Below are 24982 nucleotides of genomic sequence, written 5' to 3' on the forward strand. Positions count from 1 at the left end.
TGTTTCATTAAAACTCATGACCCTCAGCTATGAAGTATAGGTGCCCATACAGGGTTTAAATAACTTTTCAAGGTCTCATAACTACTAAGGAGCAGTTAGACTCCAGGACAGATTCATGTCAAAGCCAGTACTTCTAGCTATTACATTGTATAAATTCTTATGTGCTTATGCTATATAAGAAAGTGATTTAATGAAAATTGTTAAAAATCTGAAGAATAAAATAGTTTCTTTGTTACCTTCATTAATTCTTGGCGATTAAATTTGCAAATTTATTGTATTAATGAGAAAATATTAGATTAATGTTTAGGTGAGTTATGTTTTAAATCTGTGAAGTGTATTTAAAGTTCACCTTGTAATTAGAATAACATATTCCAATTTCTTATTGCTTTCTAATGTGTCATAGGAAGTAGAATTTATTGATGTTGGGACTGTGGAAAATGACATTTTCAGGATATCCTGTGGCTTAAAAGGCTGAATTTTTAACAGGTCATATTTTTGTGATGGCTTATAGTTTGGTTTAAATTTTACTTAAAAGTAAATACTGAACTATATATCTATATACTTAGTATCCTTTAAAACATGATTTCTTTTTTAAAAATGACTTTGTTTTATTTATTTATTTTTATGTGGTGCTGAGGATCAAACCTAGTGCCTCACACATACTAGGCAAGTGCACTACCCACTGAGCTACAACCCCAGCCCCAACCCCAACCCCAGAACATGATTTCTAATCTAAGTGTATGAGGTTTCTGGTAGTCTATATGCTATGTAAAACTCCAGGTAAATATGCTTTTCCTTGGGAGGGATTCATAGCCTTATCCCAAATTTCTGAAAGCGTCTGTGATCCCCTGTTCCTCTCTTCCTATTTTTGAGTTACTGCTTCAGAATGTTTTAAAATATGGTTTGAAAACTTTAAAATAATATGGAGAAGTAAATTGCTCACCTAGAAATTCATTATCTTATATACATGTTAACGTATATTACATTTCAAAGTGATAGTGTTTTACATGTTTATACTTTATATAGGTTCTATTTGGTTATTTTTAAATCTGGTTGTTCTTTCCTCTTTACTTTTCTATTTGGTTATTTTCCAAATCTGGTTGTTCTTTTCTTCTTACCTTCCCCTTCTCCTTGAACCCAGGGTCTTGTATGTACTATGCTGTGGTTTCTGCTCCCTCCTTCTTTTTTTTGTTATTATTCATATTTCTTCTATCTTTTAAATCATTGTTACCCATTTAATTTTATGGTATTTCCCAGATTGTACTATGTTTCGAGTTCTTGATGATACACATTTCCTGGTTTCTTTTGATCAGTAATTTTCATTATGGTAGACTATTTCCTCATTTGGTTTAATTTTCTCATTGTGGACTTGCTTTGGCTGAGGTAGAATTTTCTTGGTTGTCACTTTGTGGATCTAACTGTTAGGACCTGTGTCCAAGACCAGTAGTCTTTTATACTTTTACGGCATCTATGAGCATTGTAGCATCTACTTCTGTGTTTAAAGTTTTGATTAGACTTACTTATTTCTAGTTCTTGGGTGAATTAGGGAGTCTCTAGATAAGCTAAAAGGGGTGCAGTCCAAGAATCTGGAAGCCTCAGAACAAGGGAGGCTGAGGCCCTAGAGTCTTTATAAGTTGCAGAGTCCAGAATCTGAAGAACTTGGAGTCTGAGGTACAAGAGCATCAGCAAGTGTGTCTGTTCTGGAAGGAAGGGACAGAGAGTGAGCATGAGAGTTATTTCCCTCTTCTACTTTTCTGTTTTCATTTGGATGCCCAGCTGATTGGATAGTACCTGCTCACATTCAAGGTGGGTCTTCCTCACTTGGTTCATTGACTCACATACTCGTCTTCTCTGGAAACACCCTCACAGACACACCCAGAAGTATGCTTCACTAATTCTTGGCATCTGTCAGTTCCATTAAATTGACACTCTGAACTAACTGTCACATTGGGATTCTACTCTTTTGTCTTTTATAAATTTGATTATGTTTTTAATTTTTCATGGTTGTTTTCTGTTTTATTCAGCATTTCTGTGTTTGTTGCATAACTGTGTGGATCTCTGTTAACTCTGCTTATTATGTTGCCAAATCCATATACATATTATGAACTGTTTTGAATCTTTGTTCAATAATAACTCAATTATTATTAAAATACCTTAAAAATTCATTCTGTGATAGATACTAATGCTAATAGTGAACAAGACCCAGTTTTTACTCTCAAATATCTGTCATTGCCAGTTATCCTGGAAACATACCACTTGTAACTTTATTCTTTGTACAAGTAGTGTGTAGTTGTCATATATTTCATAATCCTTTATTATAGATTTAAAAGAATATCATGTATTTTAGTTGCAAAATACAGACACACAACCTGATAATAATTGATAATATTATTAATGTGACTTTAGTAACTACTCTTTTCTCATTGGTACCTGTTTGTTTCCCTTATGCATGGATTATTATCTTTCCCTGTCATAGCATTGGTCCTTGATTGTCATGTTAGTCCACTGCAGTTTGGCACTAGTACCCATAGTGAAGAGACTTGTAATAGAAAGGATAAGGGGGAGAAAGAATGATGAAATGGAAACTCACTGGAGAAATTTGAGAAGAACATTGGGTGAAGGTAAAAATCTCTCCTGCACTTTCCTATGCTTCTTACCTTACTTCTTCAGATTCTGTCTTTATTTCTTTTATTCTCACATGCATGTCCTCCTTCCCACTCCCACTCTGTTTTTCTTTCTGAAGTCATGGTAGCCATCACCAGTGGCCATCTAGCTAGTAGTTGTGGGAGAGGGAAGCTGGAGGAGGGGAACACTGGAAGATACTCCATCTTTGGATCTTGGGCTTCAGAGAGTGAAGAAGGTATGTCTTGCAAAGAGTCCTTGGAATTTCACATTAGAATTTGAATTCTTTTTCTTGTAGAATTACTCATTTATTTATGCATTAATTAAATAGTGTCTTAGGAGATCAGAACTCTCTTTTCGAAGCAGTCTTAGAATTATTTCATGTTTAAATCTTTTAATTTTAGCATCTGTGTTTGTTTCAAAGTTTTAGGGAATAAAGTGGCAACTTATTATATTGGAAAGGTTTTTGAAGCCTGATAGGCTTCTCTGTACTACTTATTGGGTAGCTAATTAATCCCCATCAGAGCTTTTTTTTTTTTTTTATATGGATTTCTTTTTTTTATTTCTTTTTTGTAAGATGGGAATTGATTATGAGAATGGGAGATAATGTATGACAAGTTTTTATTTTGGTACTCATCCTAGTTGGCTCCCAATAAAATGGTACCTAAGATCATTATCACCAGAAAAGTTTGTGCTTAGTAATAAATCAGTTTCGTGTTGATACTTTCACAGATGGAGTACATTCAGACAGTGATTAGGGATTAATTTTGTTTCTTCACATTATTATTATGTTTTTGGGACTGGAGATTGAACCCAGGGTGGTTTTACAACTGAGTCACATCCCCAGCCCTTTTTATTTTTCTTTTGAAACAGGGTCTTGCTAAACTGCTTAGGAGCCTCTCACTAAATTGCTGAGGCTGACTGAATTTGCAACCCTCCTGCCTCAGCCTCCCAAGTTGCTGGGATTATGCTATGTGCAATCATGCCTGGCTTCACATTACATTTTGAAATTGGGACAGGATGTCAGAATTTACATAAAACAACTGTTTTTATGTTAGTGTGTCCCTCTCTGAGTCAGCTATAGCATATTGGTACTTTGACTCTTAATCAGGTTTCTACAGGTAAGTCACATAAAATTTTTAGGCCTGACAATAAATGAGGATTATATACCTAATTTATTAGTGTATTAGTTTGGAAGCCAGATCTGTCTGTGAGAGAAAAACCAGGTTCTTGTGATAAAACTTGGGCGCTCAAGGAATCGAAGGCTTGGAATGTAAGCAAATGTCAGGAACATGGAGGAAGAGAGCTTTCACAACACTTCTTTTGTCCTTGTTTCTGCTTCATGTATCTGCTTTGTTTTCTTTTCTTTCTGCAGAACTGATTTTCTTCTTTGTTTTAGCCTTATGATGAAATGTTTGCCTTGACAAGTATTGAATTTGCTAATTCTTGTAACCATCTGCATAGACTTAACTTTTTCTGAGCTCAATTTTAAATTATTAATTCCCCAGTTGAGGTTAGGTTCCACACTGGTTCACTTAACTCTGGCAAGGAAAGTAAGGTCTAGAGATATTATCTGCCTTACTTGCAAAAACCTGATTAACAAATAAAATGCTTGGGAATCAATCTAACAAAAGAGGTGAAAGACCTCTACAATGAGATCTACAGAACACTAAAGAAAGAAATTAAAGAAAACCTTAGAAGATGAAAAGATCTCCCATGTTCTTGGATAGGCAGAACTAATATTGTCAAAATGGCCATACTACCAAAAGTGCTATACTGATTCAATGCAATTCCAGTTAAAATCCCAATGACATACCTTACAGAAATAGAGCAAGCAATCATGAAATTCATCGGGAAGAATAAGAAACCCAGAATAGCTAAAGCAGGAAGAGTGAAGCAGGGGGTATCGCAATACCAGACCTTCAACTATACTACAAAGCAATAGTAAAAAAAAATGGCATGGTATTGGCACCAAAATAGACAGGTAGATCAATGGTACAGAATAGAGGACACGGAAACAAACCCAAATAAATACAATTTTCTCAGACTAGACAAAGGTGCCAAAAATATGCAATGGAGAAAAGATAACCTCTTCAACAAATGGTGCTGGGAAAACTGGAAATCCATATAACAGAGTGAAATTAAACTCCTATCTCTCACCCTGCACAAACTCAACTCACAATGGATCAAGGACCTCGGAATCAGACCAGAGACCCTGCATCTTACAGAAGAAAAAGTAGGTCCAAATCTTCAACTTGTTGGCTTAGGATCAGACTTCCTTAACAGGACTTCCATAGCACAAGAAATAAAAGCAAGAATCAATAACTGGGATAGATTCAAACTAAATAGGTTTCTCTCAGCAAAGGAAACTATCAGCAATGCGAAGAGAGAGCTTACAGAGTAGGAGAATATGTTTGCCACTCATACTTCAGATAGAGCACTAATTTCTAGAATATATAAAGAACTCAAAAAACTCTACACAAAGAATACAAATAACCCAGTCAACAAATGGGCTAAGGATATGAACAGACACTTCACAGATCTACAAGCAATCAACAAACATATGAAAAAATGTTCACCATCTTTAGTAATAAGAGAAATGCAAATCAAAACCACCCTAAGATTCCATCTCACCCCAGTTAGAATGGTGATTATCAAGAACCACAAGCAACAATAGGTGTTGGCGAGGATGTGGGGAAAAAGGTACACTCATACATTGCTGTATGAGTGCGAATTAGTGCAGCCACTCTGGAAAGCAGTGTGGAGGTTCCTCAGAAAGCTTGGAATGGAACCATATTTGACCCAGCTATCCCACTCCTTGGCCTATACCCAAAGGACTTAAAATCAGCATACTACAGAGATATAGCCACATCAATGTTCATAGCTGCTCAATTCACAATAGATTGTGGAACCAACCTAGATGTCCTTCAATTGATGAATGGATAAAGAAACTGTGGTATACATATATAACATGGAATATTACTCTGCCATATAGAATAATAAAATTATGGCATTTGCAGGCAAATGGATGCAGTTGGAGAATATCATGCTAAGTGAAATAAGCCAATCTCAAAAAAACCAAAGGACGAATGATCTCACTGATAAGCAGATGATGACACATATAGGGGGTGGGAAGGGGGCAAGAATGGAGGACGGAGGGACTCTAGAGGGATAAGAGGGGTAGGAGGGGTGGGGGGGAGAAAAAAATAACAGAATGAATCAAAAACTATTACCCTAGGTAAAGGTATGATTACACAAATGGTATGCCTTTACTTCATGTACAAACAGAGAAAGAAGATGTATCCCATTTGTTTACAATAAAAATGAATTAAAAAAAAACCTGATCAACAAGTCAAAAGTACCACTCGATCTACTCATAAGAATGGAGGGGGAGATTTTTCAGAGAAGGAGAGGGAGGAAGCATGGCAGTTACCTCAGAGTATGTGTCACAAGTGAAGGCACTAAACTTGTAGCACTGGGGAGAGTCATTAGATGGTATAGTACTTTGTGAAACATTACTAAATATAGCATATATTAGAATAGCATGTCATTTATCTAGTAGTACAACATACTCAATTGGTCCTTTATATAGTCTTAAGTTTTGTCAAGGACAATAGTATAGTGATTATGAAATCTTTTTCAGTTGTTACAATGAATATAAAGTCTTTTTCATTTTGTCTTTAATATCCAAAGTTACTTTAATCACAGTGCCTGAAATGGACTTTTGATGGATAGAATTAATAGTTTTTAAAAACAACTTTATATAAAGCATTTTATTAAATATTGCTAATGAACTTTTGGAAATAAATTGAATGTATATTCAATTTTTCTGATGCAGTGGAGAAATAGAAAATATTCAAGAAAATAGTAAATCTTTTGGTGAAAGAGGGCATCCCTGCCTTGTTCCAGTTTTTAGGGGGAATGCTTTCAGTTTTTCACCATTTAGAATGATATTGGCCATGGGTTTAGCGTAGATGGCCTTTACAGTGTTAGGGAATGTTCCCACTATCCCTATTTTTTCTAGTGTTTTGAGCATGAAGGGATGCTGTATTTTATCGAATGCTTTTTCTGAATGTATTGAAATAATCGTGATTCTTAACTTTAAGTCTGTTGATATGGTGAATGACATTTATTGATTTCTGGATGTTGAACCAACCTTGCATCCCTGGGATAAAACCCACTTGATCATGGTGCACTATCTTTTTAAATATATTTTTGTATGCGCTTTGCTAAAATTTTGTTGAGAATTTTTGCGTCAATGTTCATTAAGGATATTGGTCTGAAATTTTCTTTCTGCAGTACTTTTTTATCTGCACCCCTGGTTTAGTCTTTGGAAGTGCTAAATTATGGATTAATGACCACCTTTGTTTTGTGATCCTGTGGTAGAGTAGAAATCAAAACTCCGGGGGGTTTTTTGGTATGGGGGATTGAACCCAGAGATGCTTTACCACTAAGCCATATCCTTTTTAAAAAAAAAAAATTGTTTTTTGAGACAGGTTCTCGATAAGTTGCTTAGGGCCTCGATAAGTTGCTGAGGCTGGCTTTGAACTTGTGATCCTCCTGCTTCAGTCTCCAAAGCTGCTGGGATTATAGGCATGTACCAGTGTGCCTGACTCAAAGCTCCTTCTTAAGTTTAGGATATTGATGTTATAATTATTTTGGGTTTTAGTTAGGCTCCTGTTTCCTGTTCTAATAGGCCAGTATGGATCAACCTTATAATGATTTTTGATATTATGAAATTTAAAAAATTGTAAAATATATGCAGTCTAAAATTCGCTATTTAACCATTTTTAAGTGTAGAATTCAGTGGCATTAATTATATTTATGATGCTGTACAATCATTATCACTATTTCCAAAATCTTTTCATCACCCTCAAGAGAAATTCTAATAACCATTCAGCAGTGGTTCCCTATGTTAGCAACAACTTCCCATTTCTCCTGCCTCCCTAACCTGTGGTAATAATCTCTAATGTACTTTCTGTGCCTATGAGTTTTTCAGTTAAAGATATTTCTTATAAGTTAAATCATAAAGTTTTTGACTTTTTATCTCTAACTTATTTTACTTAGCATGTTTTCAGTATTAACCATTGTTATAGCATATATCAGACTTTCATTTCATTTTAAGGCTGAATAATAGAGAAACGAAATGTGTCTATACACACACACACACATGCTTGGGGGTGTGTGTATAGACACATTTTGTTTATCTATTCTTACATTGGTGGTCTGTTGGTTTGTTTCCACCTTTCGGCTATTGTGAAATAATGCTGAATGTGAAGTATCTGTTTGAATCCTTTCCATTCAGTTCTTTCGGGTATCTGCCTAGGAATGGAATTGCTGGATCGCATGGGAAATCTGTTTAGCTTTTTGAGAAACTGCCTGTTTTGGGAAACAGCTTTATCGTTTTACATTCCTAATCAGCAGTGTATGAATGTTCCAGTTTTTCCACACCCTTTGTTATTTTGTTTTTATTTTGTTTAATTAATTTAAAAAATGTCATCAGTCCTAGAGTGTGTATTGGTATCTAATTGTGGTTTTGGTTTGCATTTCTCTAATGAGTAGTGATGTCCTTTAGTATCTTTTCATGTACTTATTGACCTATGCATATATTCTTTGAGAGGTGTTTAATCAAACCTATGCTCTTTGTTTAATGGGCTATTTTTTGTTGTTTAATTATAGGTATTCTTTATGTGCTGTTCTGGTTTTAATCCCTCATTTGATATTTGATTTGTAAATATTTTCCCCTTCGGTGGGGTTTTTCTGTTTTAATATAGTATGTTTTGCTGCAAAAAGCTTTGATTTTGATGAAATTCATTTTATTTTCTCTTTTATGTCTGTGTCTTTTGTGTCATATCCACAAAATCCTTTATATCTATTCAGTGTCATACAGATTTTCCCCTTGGTTTTCTTCTAAGAGCTTTATAGATTAAACTTTTAAGTTTAGATCTTTGATACATTTCAAAATAATTTTTGTATGTGGTATAGGTAAGGATTCAAGTTCATTCTTATGCATGGAACTATCCAATTTTCCGAGCACAATTTGCTTACTGTCCTTTCCTCATTAATAATCTTGGAACCCTTTTTGAAATCAGTCGACCACATATGTGAGCATGTATTTCTGGATTCTCTTATTTATTCCATTAGTCTGTATGTCTATATTTATGTCAGTACCATGCTGTTTTAATTACCATACCTATGTAGCAATTTTGAAATCACAAGTATGAGATTTCTGACTTTGTTCTTGTTCAAGATTGTTTTGGCTAATCAGAGTATGTTGAGATTTCATTTAAATTTTTTTTTGGTGGTGGTGTCAGGAATTGAACCCATGTGCATGCAAGGCCAGCACTCTGCCAACTGAACTATATCCTCTCCCCTTTCATTTGAATTTTAGAATGAGTTTTTCTATTTCTGTTAAAAATACCATTGCAATTTTGATAGGGATTGTATTGTATGTAGATTGCTTTGGGTGGCATTGTTATCTTTTTTTAAAAAATATTTTTTGTTATCAATGGATCTTTTATTTTATTTATTTATATGCGGTGCTGAGGATTAAACCCAGGGCCTCACACATGCCAGGCAAGTGCTATACCACTGAGCCACAATTCCAGCCTGGCATTGTCATCTTAACAATATCAACTCTTCTAATTCAGAATATGGGATGTCTTTCTATTCATTTAGGTCTTTAAAAATTTTTTATCAGTATTTTGTAATTTTCATTTTAAAAGTCTTTCAGCTGTGTTAAATTTTTCCCTAAGTACTGTATTGTTTAGATGCTATTGTAAATGGAATTTAAAAAAAAATCCTTTTCTAATTATTCATTGCAAATATGTAGAAATACAACTGATTATTATTATTATTATTTTTTTTGGGTTCTGGGGATTGAGCCCAGGGCCTTGTGCTTGCAAGGCAAGCCCTCTACCAATGAGCTATGTCTCCAGTCCTTATAACTGATTTTTAAAGCAGTTTTATTAAGATATGATTTGCATCCCATATAATTCACACCTTTAAAGTATTCAGTTTAATATTCTTAGTATATTTATGTTGTTATGCCTCCATCAACACAACTCAATTTTAGAACATTTTTATCATATCTCAAGAAATTCCTGTATTCATTAGTAGTTGCTTCACATTACCCTATCTGCTCAGTCCTAGGCAACAACTAACCTTTCTGTCTCTGTAGACTTACCTATTTCATGTAAATAGGTTCACATGAACAAACAAACAAATAAACAACACATTCTTTATGAATAGAAAATACTTCATTTTCTCCTTTCCATTTTGGAGGCCCACCCCATGCCTGTTTGCCTGTTTGCTCTGGCTAGAATTTACAGTATAATAGAAGTATCTGAAGCAGTCATCTTTATCTTGTTCCTGATTTTAGGGGAGCAGCTTTCCCCATTGAGAATGATGTTTTATAAGTGCATGAGCAGTAAGTTTGAACTGAGGTATTGTTGACTGTAACACATTTTTTATTCCTCAAGTTAAAAATATCAGGGTGCCACATGAAATCAGACGTGTACTCAAAAGTTACTCAGCAAGGCAGATTTTACTTCTGCAGAAGAGCATGCTACCAAAAAATCTGGCAAACAAGCATACTGGGGAGGAATTCTTCCCAGGTTTTTATCCCTAATGCAGCACTGCCCCTTGCTCTGATAGGAGGAGTTCAGGGTTACAATCTGTGATTGACCAATTTAAAATTGGGGAGGGCAAGGGGAAGGGCTATAGTTATGATGGGATCACCAACTACATTATAGGAATTATGACTGGAAGACTAAGGTCAACGGGAGATATGTTGGGCTGGGGGACTCAAAATGGTTACATTTCAACCATTTAGATTACAGCAAACACATTTTTGTTAAATATTAGGAAACTCAGAATGTAGGTTTAACCTTGATAGAAAAAAGAACACTAATCTTAAACATACATTTTCTTTCATTTTGATTGATTTGCTAATGGTGCATGTTTTTATTTACTTTTTTCTTTTTATTTTTAATATGAGGAATTGAACTCAGGGGCACTTAACCACTGACCCACATCCCAAGCCCGTTTTTTGTATTTTATTTAGAGATAGGGTCTCACTGATTGCGGAGCGCCTTGCTAGTTTGCTGAGGCTGGGCTCTGGCTTTGAACTCTAGATCCTTCTGCCTGAGCCTCCCCAGCCACTGAGATTACAGACATGCACCACCATGCCTGGCTACTCTTCTCTTTTAGTCCAGAAATCTTGTTTCAAAATTTTATTGTCAAAATTGCAATATTAGAAGTTGTAAGTATTATGAGCTCCCATATACTCTTCTAGATTTACCTGTTTTTATCATTTTGCCACATTTGTGCTGCTGTTTATTCTCTCTATACACCAAATTGCAATATTAGAAGTTGTAAGTATTATGAGCTCCCATATACTCTTCTAGATTTACCTGTTTTTATCATTTTGCCACATTTGTGCTGCTGTTTATTCTCTCTATACACCTACATGCACACATATTTTTGCTTAACCATGTAAGGATAAATTGTAGATATTATAAACCCTTGAACTGTACATGTTTGTCATTGCTTCAGTGCCTTCAGCCTGTGTGTTAATGGGGTGTGTGTGCGTGTTGGGTGCGTGTGTGTTTTCTTTCTTTAAAAATTTTTTTTAGTTGTCAGTGAACTTCATTTTATTTATTTATTTATATGTGGTGCTGATAATTGAACCCAGTGCCTCATACATGCTAGGCAAGCACTCTACCACTGAGCCACAACTCCAGTTCTGTTTTCTTACTTATTTGAACTTGTAAAGCTGTTTAAGATTGTTGTTTTCTTTGTAGAAGATTTAAAAATATTGATTCTACTTGACAATTCAGATTTTCAGATTTTTTTAAAAAATGGGTTGTTCTTAGTAATTTATTTATGTCTATGTTTTCAAATGTATTGGACTAGGTTGTTTATGCTCTTTGCTTTAGTGGCATGGTAGTTTTGTCTAATTTCTCATTCTCAGTTTTGTTTTTTATTTGTTTTTTTGTTTTATTCTGTCAGTCTTTTCAAGGCTTTGCTAAGTCTTTCTATTATGTGTTTATTTTATTTTAAAAAATTTTTAGGGGGCTGGGGAGATAGCTCAGTCGGTAGAGTGCTTGCTTTGTAAGCACAAGGCCCTGGATTCGATCCCTAGCACCCAAAAAAAAAAAAAAAATTTTTTTTTTTTAGTTGTACATGGACACAATACCTTTATTTTATTAATTTATTTTTAGGTGGTGCTTAGGATCAAACCTAAGGCCTTACATATGCAAGGCAAGTGCTCCACCACTGAGCTACAACCCCAACCCTATTATGTGTTGTTTTCAAATTAAATAATTTTATTTTCTGATGCCTTTGCTTTTTTTTCTACTTTGAATTCTTTTTACCTAATAGTTTTAGTGGGCAGGGTGGGGAGAGAAAGAAAAAGAAAGAAATATGGGATTGCATTTTGTTCCCCAGGCTGGTCTTATACTGGGCTTAAGTGATCTTTCCACCTAAGCCTCCCAAGTACGTTGGGACTACAGGTGTATACCGCTTTGCTGTGCTTAGTGTTTTATGTTGTATGTTTAACACCTTAATTTCCAGCTTTTTCTTTCCCAGTGTAAATGTTGAAGGTACTATTTTTTTTTTTTTTTGTCAGTACTGTTTTAGGCTGTATCCTGGAAATATTGATATGTAGTTTTTTTTTTTTAATTATGGGGTAGTTCTTTTATAATTAACTTATTAATTTCATCATTTGAATTTCAGAGTTTTTAGGCTTTCCTGGTTATCTTTCTTTTTATTGATTTTTAGTTATATAAGGTGCTCTGTATGTATCCTTTGATTTTTATGTTCCCAATACTTTGGATTTTTGGGGGGGGATTTTATGACTTGACATGTCATCAAAATCTGTAGAGTTTCAATGTGTGTTAGAAAATATATTTTCCAATTCTTGGGTGCAGTTCAGTTATATTGACTTTTTTTTGATTACTGGTAGAGAGAAACTCTCTAGAAAGGTGAATAGGTGAATTTGTTTCTTTTTGGCTCTATGTAATTTGAGATTATATTATTAGGTACATATATGTTTAAAGTCATGTCGTAGTTAGATGAACATTTTTAAAAATCATATATATGACCTCTTTTTATCTCTTCTACTGATGACCTTTTGACTTAATGTGTCTTTTGTCTAGTATCAAAATGGCTTAGTTTTAATTTATTTATATTGGTGGGGGATGGTATTAACCTCTACTTTCTTTTTCTGATGTCTTATGTAAATTCAGTTAAGAGTTTACTTAAAGAGAAAAAAAAACAAATTAAGAAAAAATCAACAAATGTAAATATATATTTGTGAAAAAAGGTTGTAACATGCAGACTTTAAGCAATACTGGTAATGAAAAACAAGGAAAACAGACCTTCATAAATAGTTACTAAATAGTTAGTAAATAGATTTTAAACCTATCCATATAGTAGCATTTTAAAGACAAAATGCACATACCTGTAATCCCAGTGACTCTAGAAGCTAAAGCTGGAGGATCAAGACCAGCCTTGACAATTTAGCCAGGTCCTGTCTCAAAGTAAAATAGGACTGGGGGATGGTAATTCAGTGGTAAAGCACCCCTGGGTTTAGTACCCAGTACAAAAAAACAAACAAAAAACCCCCCAAAGCCAAAGATGATTATTAATCACCTTATTCTAATAAATTTGAATTCTGATGTAATGCATACGTTCAATAGAAACTATAATTAATCTAATCGTTTATTTTAAACATTTTTTAGTTATCAGTGAACCTTATTTTATTCATTCATTTATTTTTATGTGGTGCTGAGGATTGAACCCAGTGCCTCACACTTGCTAGGCAAGCTCTCAACCACTGAGCTACAACCCCAGCCCAATATAATTGTTGAATGTAGAAATAGAAAAACATGGACAACAATATTATGAAATAAGTAATCAAAAGTCCACCAAAAAGACACACTTGCTAGATGTTTTCACTGTAGCAAGTTTATCAGTCCTTTAAGTCATAGTTAACTGTAGTCTTCTAAAGGTTTTATAGTTTTATTTTTCACATTGACATAGTTTAGCAACTGGAGTGATATTGTTTTAGCAAATAGGAAAGGAAAGAAAGCTTTGTACTTTTAAACCAGATGAAGACAGTACAGAGAAAAGATAATTGTAGACAAACTATGTTTATGAACACAGGTGTAAAATTCCTAAATAAAATCAAAAGCAGTTTCAGCTGTGTATTGAAAAAAAAACACATTGCAAGGGCTGGAGTTGTAGCTCAGGTAGAGCGCATGTGAGGCACTGGTTTCGATTCTCAGCACCGCATGTAAATAAATAAATAAAAATAAAGGTCCATCGACTACCAAAAAATATTTTAAAAAACCATTATAATCAAATAAAGTTGATCTCAAAATATAAAAAAAAGTTCAACTTCTAAAGTCTACTTAAAAAATATGTCATGTTAAAAGACTGTTTTAGTTAACTTTTTTGCTTCTGTGACCAAACTGACCAGCACAATTATAGAGGAAAGATTTATTTGAGGGCTCACAGTTTCAGAGTTCTTAGTCCATAGCAGGCGGGTTTCATTCCTCAGTGCTGGAGGTGAGGCAGAACATCATGGCAGTAGAGTGTGGCAGAGGGAAGCAGCTTGCATCATCAAGAAGCAGAGAGTCTTCACTTTCCAGATTCAAAATATATACCCCAAAGCCACACTGCAATTCCAGTCTTCTCTAACCATACCCTACCACTTCAATTAATCCCACCAGGATTAATTAATCCCCACCAGGGATTAATTCACTGATTGGGTTAAGACTTTTACAACCCAATCATTTCTCCCCTGAACCTTCCTGCATTGTCTAATATGTGAGCTTTTGGGGCGGATACCTCACTTCCAAACCATAACAAAGATCATAAACAGAAAAACCAAATCTCTACAGAGATTGTAGTCAGTACTTCCATCTACTTTGTTTGATAGTACCTGTTATTCACATTCTTGCCAACACGTCGTTGCTTCAGATTTTAGAATTTTTGGCACATTTGGTTGGTAAATGATTGAATATCCCTGTTAAGTTAATTTGTATTTCTTTGATTTCTTGTAAGATGAATAATGTTTTCTGTTTCCTAGCAATTTGAGTTCAACCACACTGAAAGTTTTAAATAGTCACACTTACTGTATAATTTGTTTACTCAAATATAAGGCCTGTTTTAGTCTTTTTTGTATCTCTAGCATCCTGTATAATGCTTGGCATGTAGGGGATATTCAAAGATACTTCATGAATGAATTGAATAAATGATTAGTAAGCTATGAATATTCAGAAGAAATTTATGATGCAAATAACCTATTTTTTTATTTTATTAAATTTTTTTTTTTGTAGTTGTAGATGAACAGAATGCCATTATATTATTTGTTTATTTTTATGTGGTATTAAGGATTGAACCCAGTGCCTCACACTTGCTAGGCAAAATGCTCTCTGCTACTGAGCTACAACCCCAACCCAAACAACCTATTTTTTGAATGCCTGGAATTAGAGTAGTGTTGCCACATCAGAGAACTGGGAGTAAAACAAAAGAACTGAGATTTTAATTCTAACAGGTTCCAGGGAAAAAAATTTCAGGGGTATTTAACTTATGTTACTACTGTAGATTCCCATAAAATTTGTATAACTGATAATCCTAATTGTTTTATAATCTTAATTATTTATGATTTTATAGTACTCATTTGCTTTATGCTTTTAGGGTATATGCTACTATTGCAGGGCAATATATTATTCTTTTTGTTTTTTTTGAAAACACTGTTAATTTGTTGCTAACACGTCATTTTAACAATCACATTCTTTTTTTTTTTTTTTTCTTGGTACTGGGAATTGATCCCAGGGGCACTTAACCACTGAGCCACATCCTCAGTCCTTTTTTGATATTTAGAGGCAGGGTCTTGCTGAGTTTCTGAGGTGGCTTTGAACTTGTGATCCTACTGCCCCAGTCTCCCAGGTTACTGGGATCACAGGTGTGTGCTACCATGCCTGACTGACAATCACATTCTTATTAAAATCAAATTTCAAAAAGTTTCCTTACTTTTTTTTTTTTTTAAGAGCATTGCATTTGTATATAGTATCTGGGCTCCTTTTGACATAATTATACATACAAGGAATTTGATTTCAATCCCCATTTCCCCTCTCCTTTCCTCTCCTACTCCCTCCCTCTTTTCTTTCTTCTCTGATCTTCCTTTCATTTATTTATTTATTTATTTATTTATTTATTTATTTATTTATTTATTTATTTTTGCAGTGCTGGGGATTGAACCCAGGGCCTTGTGCTTGCAAGGCAAGCACTCTACCAACTGAGCCATATCCCCAGCCCACCTTTATTTTTGATTGGTACTTTTTCCATATTCATAAATGAGATAGTCCCTTTGGTACATTTATGTTTGTATATAACATGATTCTGTCAGATTTGTTCCATATTTTTTCCCTGTCTCTTCCTTCCTTTCTTTCTCTTCTACTCCACTATCTTTCTATATCTTTATGATATCAGATCCCCTCCCTGACTGCCTTTTTCTCTTAATTTTGCTTTAACTTCCGCATGTGAGAGAAAATGTTCTACTGAGTCTGACTGCATGATATTCTCCATTTCCGTCCATTTACTGGCAAATGCTATTATTTCATTCTTTATGGTGAAATAAAACTCCATTGTGTATATACCACATTTTCTTAATCCATTTATCTATTGTTGGGCACCTGGATTGATTTCATAATTTGGCTATTGTGAATTGTGTGACTGTATCACTATAGTATGCTGATTTTAGTTCTTTTGGATAAATACCAAGGAGTGGGATAGCTGGATCATAATGGTGGTCCCACTCCTTGTTTTTTAAGGAATCTCCACACTGCTTTCCAAAGTAATTGTACTGATTTGCAGTTCCACCAACAATGTTTGAGTGTTTTCCCCCACATTCTGGCCAGCATTTATTATTATTTGTGTTCCTGACATTTGCCATTCTGATTGGAGATGAAGTCTTAATGTAGTTTTTCTTTACTGTTTTGCAGTGATGTTTCATAGGATTGAAACATCTAGATTTCTCACCTTCTAGATCAGTAGATTGTTACTCAGAGGAAGGTGAATATGTAGAAGTATTCTTTAAGAACTGAACTGAGTTACAGATTAATAGTAGTTCAGTGTATAGTTCATATGCTTTATTTGAGTATCAGATTATTGGAGACCTTGGGTAGTTTGATGAGATTTTAAATACTTTATCTTTTTTTTTTTTGTACCAGGAATTGAACTCAGGGTGCTTACCCACTAAGTCACATCCAGAGCCCTTTTTATGTTTTATTTAGAGACAAGATCTTGCTGAGTTGCTCAGAGCCTCAGTAAGTTGCTGAGGCTGGTTTTGAACTTGAGGTCTTCCTGCCTCAGCCTCCTGAGCCACTGGGATTATAGGCATGTACCACTGTGCCAGACTGTTTTGGCTTAATTCTTAATCATAATTTGAATTTTTATTGTGTAAGTAATATTCATATCTATAGCATGTGTAATTTGCATCACATTTCTAAGAAAGTAATTGATGTTGCTCTTTTGTTTCAGCTAAACCATTTACTTCTAAAGTGAAACAAATGCGATTACATAGAGAAGACTTTGAAATATTAAAGGTGATTGGTCGAGGAGCTTTTGGGGAGGTAAGAGATGAAGATTTTATAGAATATCTGCTAATTGTTTTGGAAGGTGTTTTATACAGTTGTGAGAGAATTTAACTGAAATATTTACTTGATGTAATTGATGTAGTTGATTGGAAAATATATTAAAGTTTTGAAAGAAATATTTCTATATGAGTTGTTTTCTAAGATGTTAATGTATATATGATTAATTTTCTGGACACTTCTTTGGTCCGTTTGTGCCTCCTTGTGCCAAACTGTCCTAAATTACGTTAGTTTATAGGAACTTTTGATATCTGGTAGTGCATTTAACCTGACTTCTTCTCCCAGTCAGCCTTTCCCTCCTTTCATTGTATTTTCATATTATTTTGAATCCATTTTTCAGTTTCTTCTCATTTATATTCCCCATCTCATGCACCCCTGCTCAAATTTGAATTTGTTTTACATTGAAACTGGAAATCAGTTTACAGATAATTAAAATCTTAATATTGAGACAGTTAATCCATGGACATGGTATATTCCTCCATTTATTTAGGGCTTTATAAATTTCTCTTAGTAGGTTTCAGTCCATAGAGTTATTTCTACATCTTTCAGTATTCCTAGATCTGTGATATTCTTGATGTTATTTTAATTAGAATGGTTTCTTAAATTCTATTTACTAATTATTGAAAATATAATTGCAATTAATTGAATTTTATTTATTGACCTTATAGCTAGCACTAGTGTGTTAGTCAGCTTTGCATTCCTGTTACCAAAATACCCAACAAGTTAGAGGGGGAAAGTTTATTTTGCTTATAGTTTCAGAGTTTTAGTTCATGGTGGGCCAATTCTATTGCTCTGGGCCCAAGGTGATGAGGCAGAGGGTAGGGTGGAGGAACTTTGCTCATCTCAAGGCAACCAGGCCTGCAAGCAGAGGAAAATGAGACTGAAGGACTGCAGGGAAGATAAACCCTTCCTGGGCATGTACCCAGTGACCCACCTCCTTGAGCCACATCCACCTGCTTACAGTTACTCAGTTCATTCAAAGTAGGATGTTCTGATTAGGCTGCAGCACTCATAATCTAGTTATTTCACCTCTAAGTATCCCTGCATTAAGATACTATCTTTTGGGGGACACATTATATCTAAACCATAACATTCTGCCACTGGCCCTCCCACAGGCTTATGTCCATCTTGCAATGCAAAGTGTCCCCATAATCTTAACAGTTCCAGCACTGCCCAAAAGTCCAAGTCCAAAGTCTCATCTGAATACTCAGTGCAGACTCTTGGCTGTGAGCTCCTACAAAGATCAAAATCAAGTTACAAATATCCAGTGTACAATGGCACAGAACAAACGTTCCATTTCAGCAGGGAGGAAGAAGGTCATAGAAAGAAGGAATGGGACCAAAACAAGAAACCAAACTGCACAAACAAGTCCCATAACTTGACATATAGCATCTAGGACATAGTGGAGAGTTGTGGTCTCCAAAGGAGTTGGGTAGTTCCTCCCTTTAGACCTTGCCTGTTGTAACCCATATGAACTCTCTTTTAGCCTGGCTTTCTTTGCAGCCAGTGACTTTTCTTGGCAGACTGTTTGCATTACTGCCATCTTTTAATTTCTTGGGCCCTTTTCAGGCTTTGGCTTCATCTTTACAATTTCATGCATCACCCTCCCAAGGGGCAGCCCACAGGAGTTCTGACCCTGCTACACTTTGCCTATCCTCCAGGGCTTCTTTGAAATCTCAGTGGAAGCTTCCATGACCCCTTAACCTCCAGTATCCTGAACATTCCTGCAGAACCAGCACCACATGGGTGCCACCAAGGTCTGCTGCCAGTTTGCACAGCTGAACCTTTTGGGGTAACAGCTTCTGCCACCTCTGAGTGCTTGCATGGCTAATTTTGGTGAAATAACTGCCCTCCTTTGCTGTGAGCAGTGTGCCCTCAGAGTGTCTTCTTTTAGTTTTCCCTTCTATTCCCTTGAACCTGCAATGGGTATGCTCTTGTAAATACCCGAGATGCCCTCAAGCCATCTTTCCTGTTGTATCTGTGCAAAGTACTTAACGTGTTTAGTTGTCGTAATGTCTTTTAATAGCACACCTTTGTTGGCCCAGATTTTCCAAACACTTTTTTTTTTGGCCAAACTGCAAGTTTTTAAATCTTTGCAAAGCCTTGTCTCACTTGCCTACAGTTACACCCAGATAATTCATTCAAGCTAGAATGGACTGATTAGGTTACAGCTCTCATAATCCAATGAATATTCTTGCATTAACATAGGAACTTTTGGGGGATACCTCATATTCAAACATAACAAGTTGTGTTGATTATACTTTTAAAGTCATGAATTGTGTTGAATTTTTATAAAATGTTTTATGGGTATCATTTGAGACACTGACTTTTTTTTCTCCTTTACTTGGTTAATGTGTTGAATTATGCATGCCAATTTATTTATTTTCAAATGTTGAACTAAATTTGCCTTCCTAAAATAAGCCCATCTTGGTTGTTATGTATTGTCCTTTTTTAATATATCAGTGGATTAGATGTGCTGTTGTTTTTATCTTTTTCTTTGTTGGATTTGTTTCTTGAGAGAAATTGGTCTGTAATTTTTCTACTTCAAATATCCTGGATCAGATTTTGGTGTCTTGGTTATATTGGTCTCATAAGAAGAGGGAGGCACTTCCTCTTGTTTTTTCCTTACATGCTTATAGGATTTCATTTGTGAAGCTACTTGGCCTGGAGGTTGCAGGTGAGATAATCTTACATAATATATTTAATTCTTAAAAATGGACTTCCTATTATGTGTCAGGTTTTTTTAGGTTTATCTATATCATCTAATTTTCAAAACTTAATACCATATGGATCATATGTTAATTCAAATGAACATTTATTAATCTCACTTTTTATTTGTCTTGCTAGGGGCCTATCAGTTTTCTTTTCAATTAATTAACTTCTGGATTTTTGAATTTTATTATTGTTGGCTTGTTTTCTGCTTCATTCATTTCTGCTCTTGAATGTTTTCTTCTATTCTGTGGCTTTAACTTGCTTTTCTTTTTCTAATTCATTATTATGTTCACTTAGAACATTGATTTCTAATCATTTTTTCTATTTTTTTTAAACTGGAGCATTATAGTTATACATAGTAGTTGGATTCATTTTGACAAACTCATAACATTCTTCATTTCCTACATTTCTTCTTCCCCTCTCCCTCCCCCTATTCTCCTTTATTCTACTGATCTCCCTTTCACTCATTTATTTATTTTTGATTGATTCTATCTCCTTATAAATAAAGGTGAAATTCCCTGTGGTATATTTATATATGTACATAATATGATTTTGTTAAATCTCTTTCTCATCCTCCCTCCCTCCCTTTCCATCTCTTCCTTCTACTCCACTGATTTTTTTCTGTAAGTTTATGATATCTGGTTCTCCCCTCCTTCTTTCCCTTATTTTGCTCTACATAGTAGAAAATATTTGACTCTTGATTTTTGAGACTGGCTTATTTCACTTGTTCTTTCCATCTGTTTACCAGCAAATGCCATAATTTCATTCTTCTTTATGATTGAGAAAAATGCCCTTGTGTATATATGCCACATTTTCTTAATCCATTCATCCTCTCACTTTAAACGTACATTTGCGGCTGTATATTTTTCTCTAAGCAATGTTAGCTTTAACTGACCAGTTTTGATAATATTGCATTTTCAATAATGAAATAATGCCCCCAAATGCAGTATGATTTCCAATGCAATTTTATATTTTAAATGTGTTTTGTGTTGGATCCAAGAGTTTAGAAGTTTCTCACTTTCTAATAAACATTTGGAGGCTTTTTCATTTTTTTTTCTTTCATTGACTTATAATCTAATTTCCAAGTGGTTAGAGGATATATGTGTGTGATTATAATCCTTTGAAATTTGCTGTTTAGTGTTCTATAAATATCAGGTCAAAATCATTAATTTTGTTTAAATTTTTCATTTTCTTTGTATTTTCTCTTGATTTGTCATTTCCTGAGAGGATTTGTTTGTTTCTTTTTTATTCCTCTCAGTTTTTGCTGATAACAAATATAGTTATAGCTTTATGATTAACTCTTTTATTAGTATCATTATGGAATGTTTTCTATTATCTCTGTAGTACTTTTTTGATATAAATTTTTTTACTCTGATGTTAATAGAGCCACTATAGTTCTTTATTTGTATTCACATTAAAATCTTTTTCCATTCTTTCAGTTTCAGCTTTCTATAACCTTATAGTATATTTACTATTAAGTAAACTATAGTTAGGTTTTTGTTTTCAGTGTATTTTGAAAATCTTTTGTCTTTTACTTGGAGCACATTTAATCAGTTGACATTTACGTTGTCTATTCTGTATCATTTTCCTCTCATTTCTTGCTTTTTCTTAGATTGATGGAGTGTTTTACAGTATCACTCTCTTTGCTAAATTTATATGTTATGCATTCCCATTTACCTGATGTCTACTTTTCTTTGATCATTGCTGTCATTATTTTAGGTCTAATGTTTTTAAAATCCCCAAAGATATGATTATATTGTCCCTATTCATTCACATTTTCCAGCAGTTCATTTTCTCTTGTTCTTCACATTCACATGCCTTTTCACATTCATAATTTCACTTTGGAATCATTTTCCTTTTGACCTAAAAGTTCTTTGTGGTATTTTTCCAGTGCAAGTCTGGTGATAAATTGTCTATTTTATTTGTCCATAATATATTTATTTTGAGGTCTTAAAATTTAAAAAAATTGTATATGACTTGAGGGATTATTACATTTGTATGAACTTGTGTAACCATTGTGCTGCTCAAGATAGACTGTTTATAGCAATCAGATAGGTTCTTGCCCCCTCTGTTTGAATAACCACTTCTTGTTAATCATCTATTCTGGCCTCTATCATAGTTTTATGTTGCCTGTATTTTTAGTCTTATATACATGGCATTTGGTACCATATACTCTTGTTTCTGGTTCTTTTGCACCACATTATACTTATGTGATTCATTTCTTGTTTTTTTCATTAGGTGTACAGTATTTCTTTGAATGAATATAACCATATGTTATTTATTCATTCTAGTGTTGAACATTCAAGATATTTATAGGTATTAAAACAACGCTTTTACAAACATTCTTGAACTTGTCTTTGTGACATATAAGCACTCATTTATGTTTGATATAAACTTAGGAATGGAATTGCTGGGTCACAATAGGCATATTTAGCTTCAGTGGCCAAATAATTTTCCAAGTGCTTGTTGATTTATACTCCCACAGGCAGTGTATGAAGTTCTCAGTTGTTTCAATGCCTCACTAATGCTTGACTCATTTTCTGACTTTATCCAATTTTTGGTAAAAATTTGAGTAATTTTTTTGTGATTTCATTTTGCATTTCCTCTTAATGTTCAGCACATTTTCATATCATTTCACATCACCTTTATGAACAAGTGCACATTTTGGGGTTGAGGAGGCAGGAGCTGGATGGGTGGGTTTTGTGACTTATTGGTATATTCTAGATATGAGTGGTTTCTGTGGATATATGGTGTATGTGTATTAAAAAAGTGGTTTGGCTTTTCCCTCTCATTATAAATCTTGTATTGAACAAAAATCCTTAGTTTAAATGAGGTTCAGTTAAATTAAGCTTTGAAGATTATTGCTTTTAGTGTTCCTTTTAGGGATTTTTTTTGTAACCTTAAGGTCATGAACATATTTTTTTCTATAATCTTAGAAATTCTTCCTGTAATCTTTAAAAAAAAAAAACTTTTCATTTAGGTCTGTGATTCACTTGGTATTGATTATTTTGTGTTTCTGAAGTATGGGTCTAAGTTAATTTATTCTTTCTGGTTTCTCTTTATTGTACAGTTTTGAGAAAAAGGAAAAAGAAGGTTTATTGTTTTCCTAGCAGAGGAGAATAGGGGTTTGTAAACAGTTGATCATCCAAAGGCTAAATTCCAGGTGTTCTCTGTCTGGGAGTTGTAATTAATTTGTTAATTTAGGAGATAGTCTTTTCTTAGATCTTCTGGGCATTCCCAAATCTGAATTATTTCCTTCCCTGTGTGGGTGGGAAGGAAAGTGGCCATATGCAAAAGGGACCAGATGTGGGGGAATAGAAAGGGATCTGAAACCAACATGAGAAACATAGAGGACATCAGATCATAGGCCTTTCTACACTTGAGTTATGACCTCAGAGGTATGACCCCCTCATGGTTTGAGCAGGTTTTCAGTAGACATCTCCATGTTGATATTCCCTTTAGTGTGAGTGCAGACCTGGTCAGAAATGGTTTCCATAGCTCCAAATGCCCAGGAATTGCTGCAGGAACTCTGTCAATGTGATGTCTTTTTAATAGTTAGGCAGTTTGGCCACTATTCCCATATATCAGTGTTTTTAGGCAGACCCATTTTTCTTAGCAAAGTATATTCCCTGAGGTACATTGGGCTTATCCAGGAAACAGCCCATTCACATAGTTCAGGTTGGGGTAGTGGAGGCCAAACAGTTTATTTATAGGAGTATAAATAGTGCCTGGTTGGGCTACCAGTTAACATCATCAACAGAAACGGTCGCCAGGACCTCCTTTGGGAAATGAATCTTGAATTCATTGGAATCTGACGCACAATAATTTTCGTGGAACTTTTTATTTTGATTGTGACATGGTTGCTTATATCATACAAGCTTTTCTGCTGAAAACAGCTAGATTACAGCTTGATTAAAATTAATTTGTTTGAAAACATAAGAGCTATGAAATCAGTAATAAATGTAGGAGCCTAGAGTTGTAGAATTAAGTCTATTGAGAGGTGAACCCTCAATCCTCAGTCCTGTCATTCTCTTGGAAGCAGTTGACATTACTAGGCAGTGGTAAGAAGCTAAACAGAACTTTTAGAAGTCTTGCAGTGCAAGTAAAAAATATAATTTAGGTTTCAATAAAGAGAAGGACTCTGTTAAATATCCTAGGTATTCATTTGGGATCTCTGAAGGACTGTATTTGTTCTTCGTGTGTAAGGACAAAAAAAAAATGGGCCAGCCCTCACAAGACTAAAACTCAGTTCTAATCAGTCAGTTCCAGATTGGATTAAGGTGAGTTTACTCTACCCTAAAAATGAAACACACAGTGGTTTAAATTAAAATTTGTCAAGTTTCACAGGATAGCAAACTTAAGAGAGGATTAACATACAGGAAAATAGGTTAGTAAAAAATAGCCAGGCTAAAGCCTGAATGGACAGAAAATAAGTGGATGGAAATTTTAAAGAAAAAAGAGTTGACTCATGTTAGATATACTGAAAATTAACTTGGTTGTATTTATAGTTCTAGAGGGAAATGAGGAGAGTATGTGACAGAAATAATATTTGAAGAGATAATGACTGAGATTTTTCAAAGATAATTAAAGACATAAATCCATGAATAAATTTAATGGGGTTCTATAGCTTCATGACAGGATAAAAATGAAAATTTTATCCAGGCACATCATTGTAAAACTCTTCTGAATACCAAGGAGAGAGAGAATTTTAATAATATCTAGAGGGAAAAAAGAACAAGTAATTTTCAAAAAGCAATGAGAAATCAGTTCTCAACAGAAGTGATGGAAGTTGAAGATAATGGAAAATGTGTCTTAAAACTGCTGATAGTGGTGCTAGTGATATAGCTTAGTGGTAGAGTGTGTTCTTTGCATACACAAAGAAATACCCAAAAGACTTCAGAAAGAAGAAAACCTATCAAGATTTTATATATATAATGTATGTGTGTATATATGTATACACACAGGTATATATGTATCTCTAA

The 24982-nt window shown here is 34.4% G+C and overlaps 1 protein-coding gene across 1 annotated transcript in view; it reads left to right on the plus strand.

Moving 5' to 3' along the window:
* The window catches only part of Cdc42bpa (CDC42 binding protein kinase alpha), a 333475-nt gene that overhangs the window by 45735 nt on the left and 262758 nt on the right, over window positions 1-24982 (plus strand). Inside the window, 1 exon segment of the mRNA XM_047519951.1 lies at window positions 17176-17267. Coding sequence (XP_047375907.1) covers window positions 17176-17267 — 92 coding nt within the window.

This window comes from Sciurus carolinensis, chromosome 12 (assembly GCF_902686445.1).
Source record: "Sciurus carolinensis chromosome 12, mSciCar1.2, whole genome shotgun sequence".
NCBI lineage: Eukaryota > Metazoa > Chordata > Mammalia > Rodentia > Sciuridae > Sciurus > Sciurus carolinensis.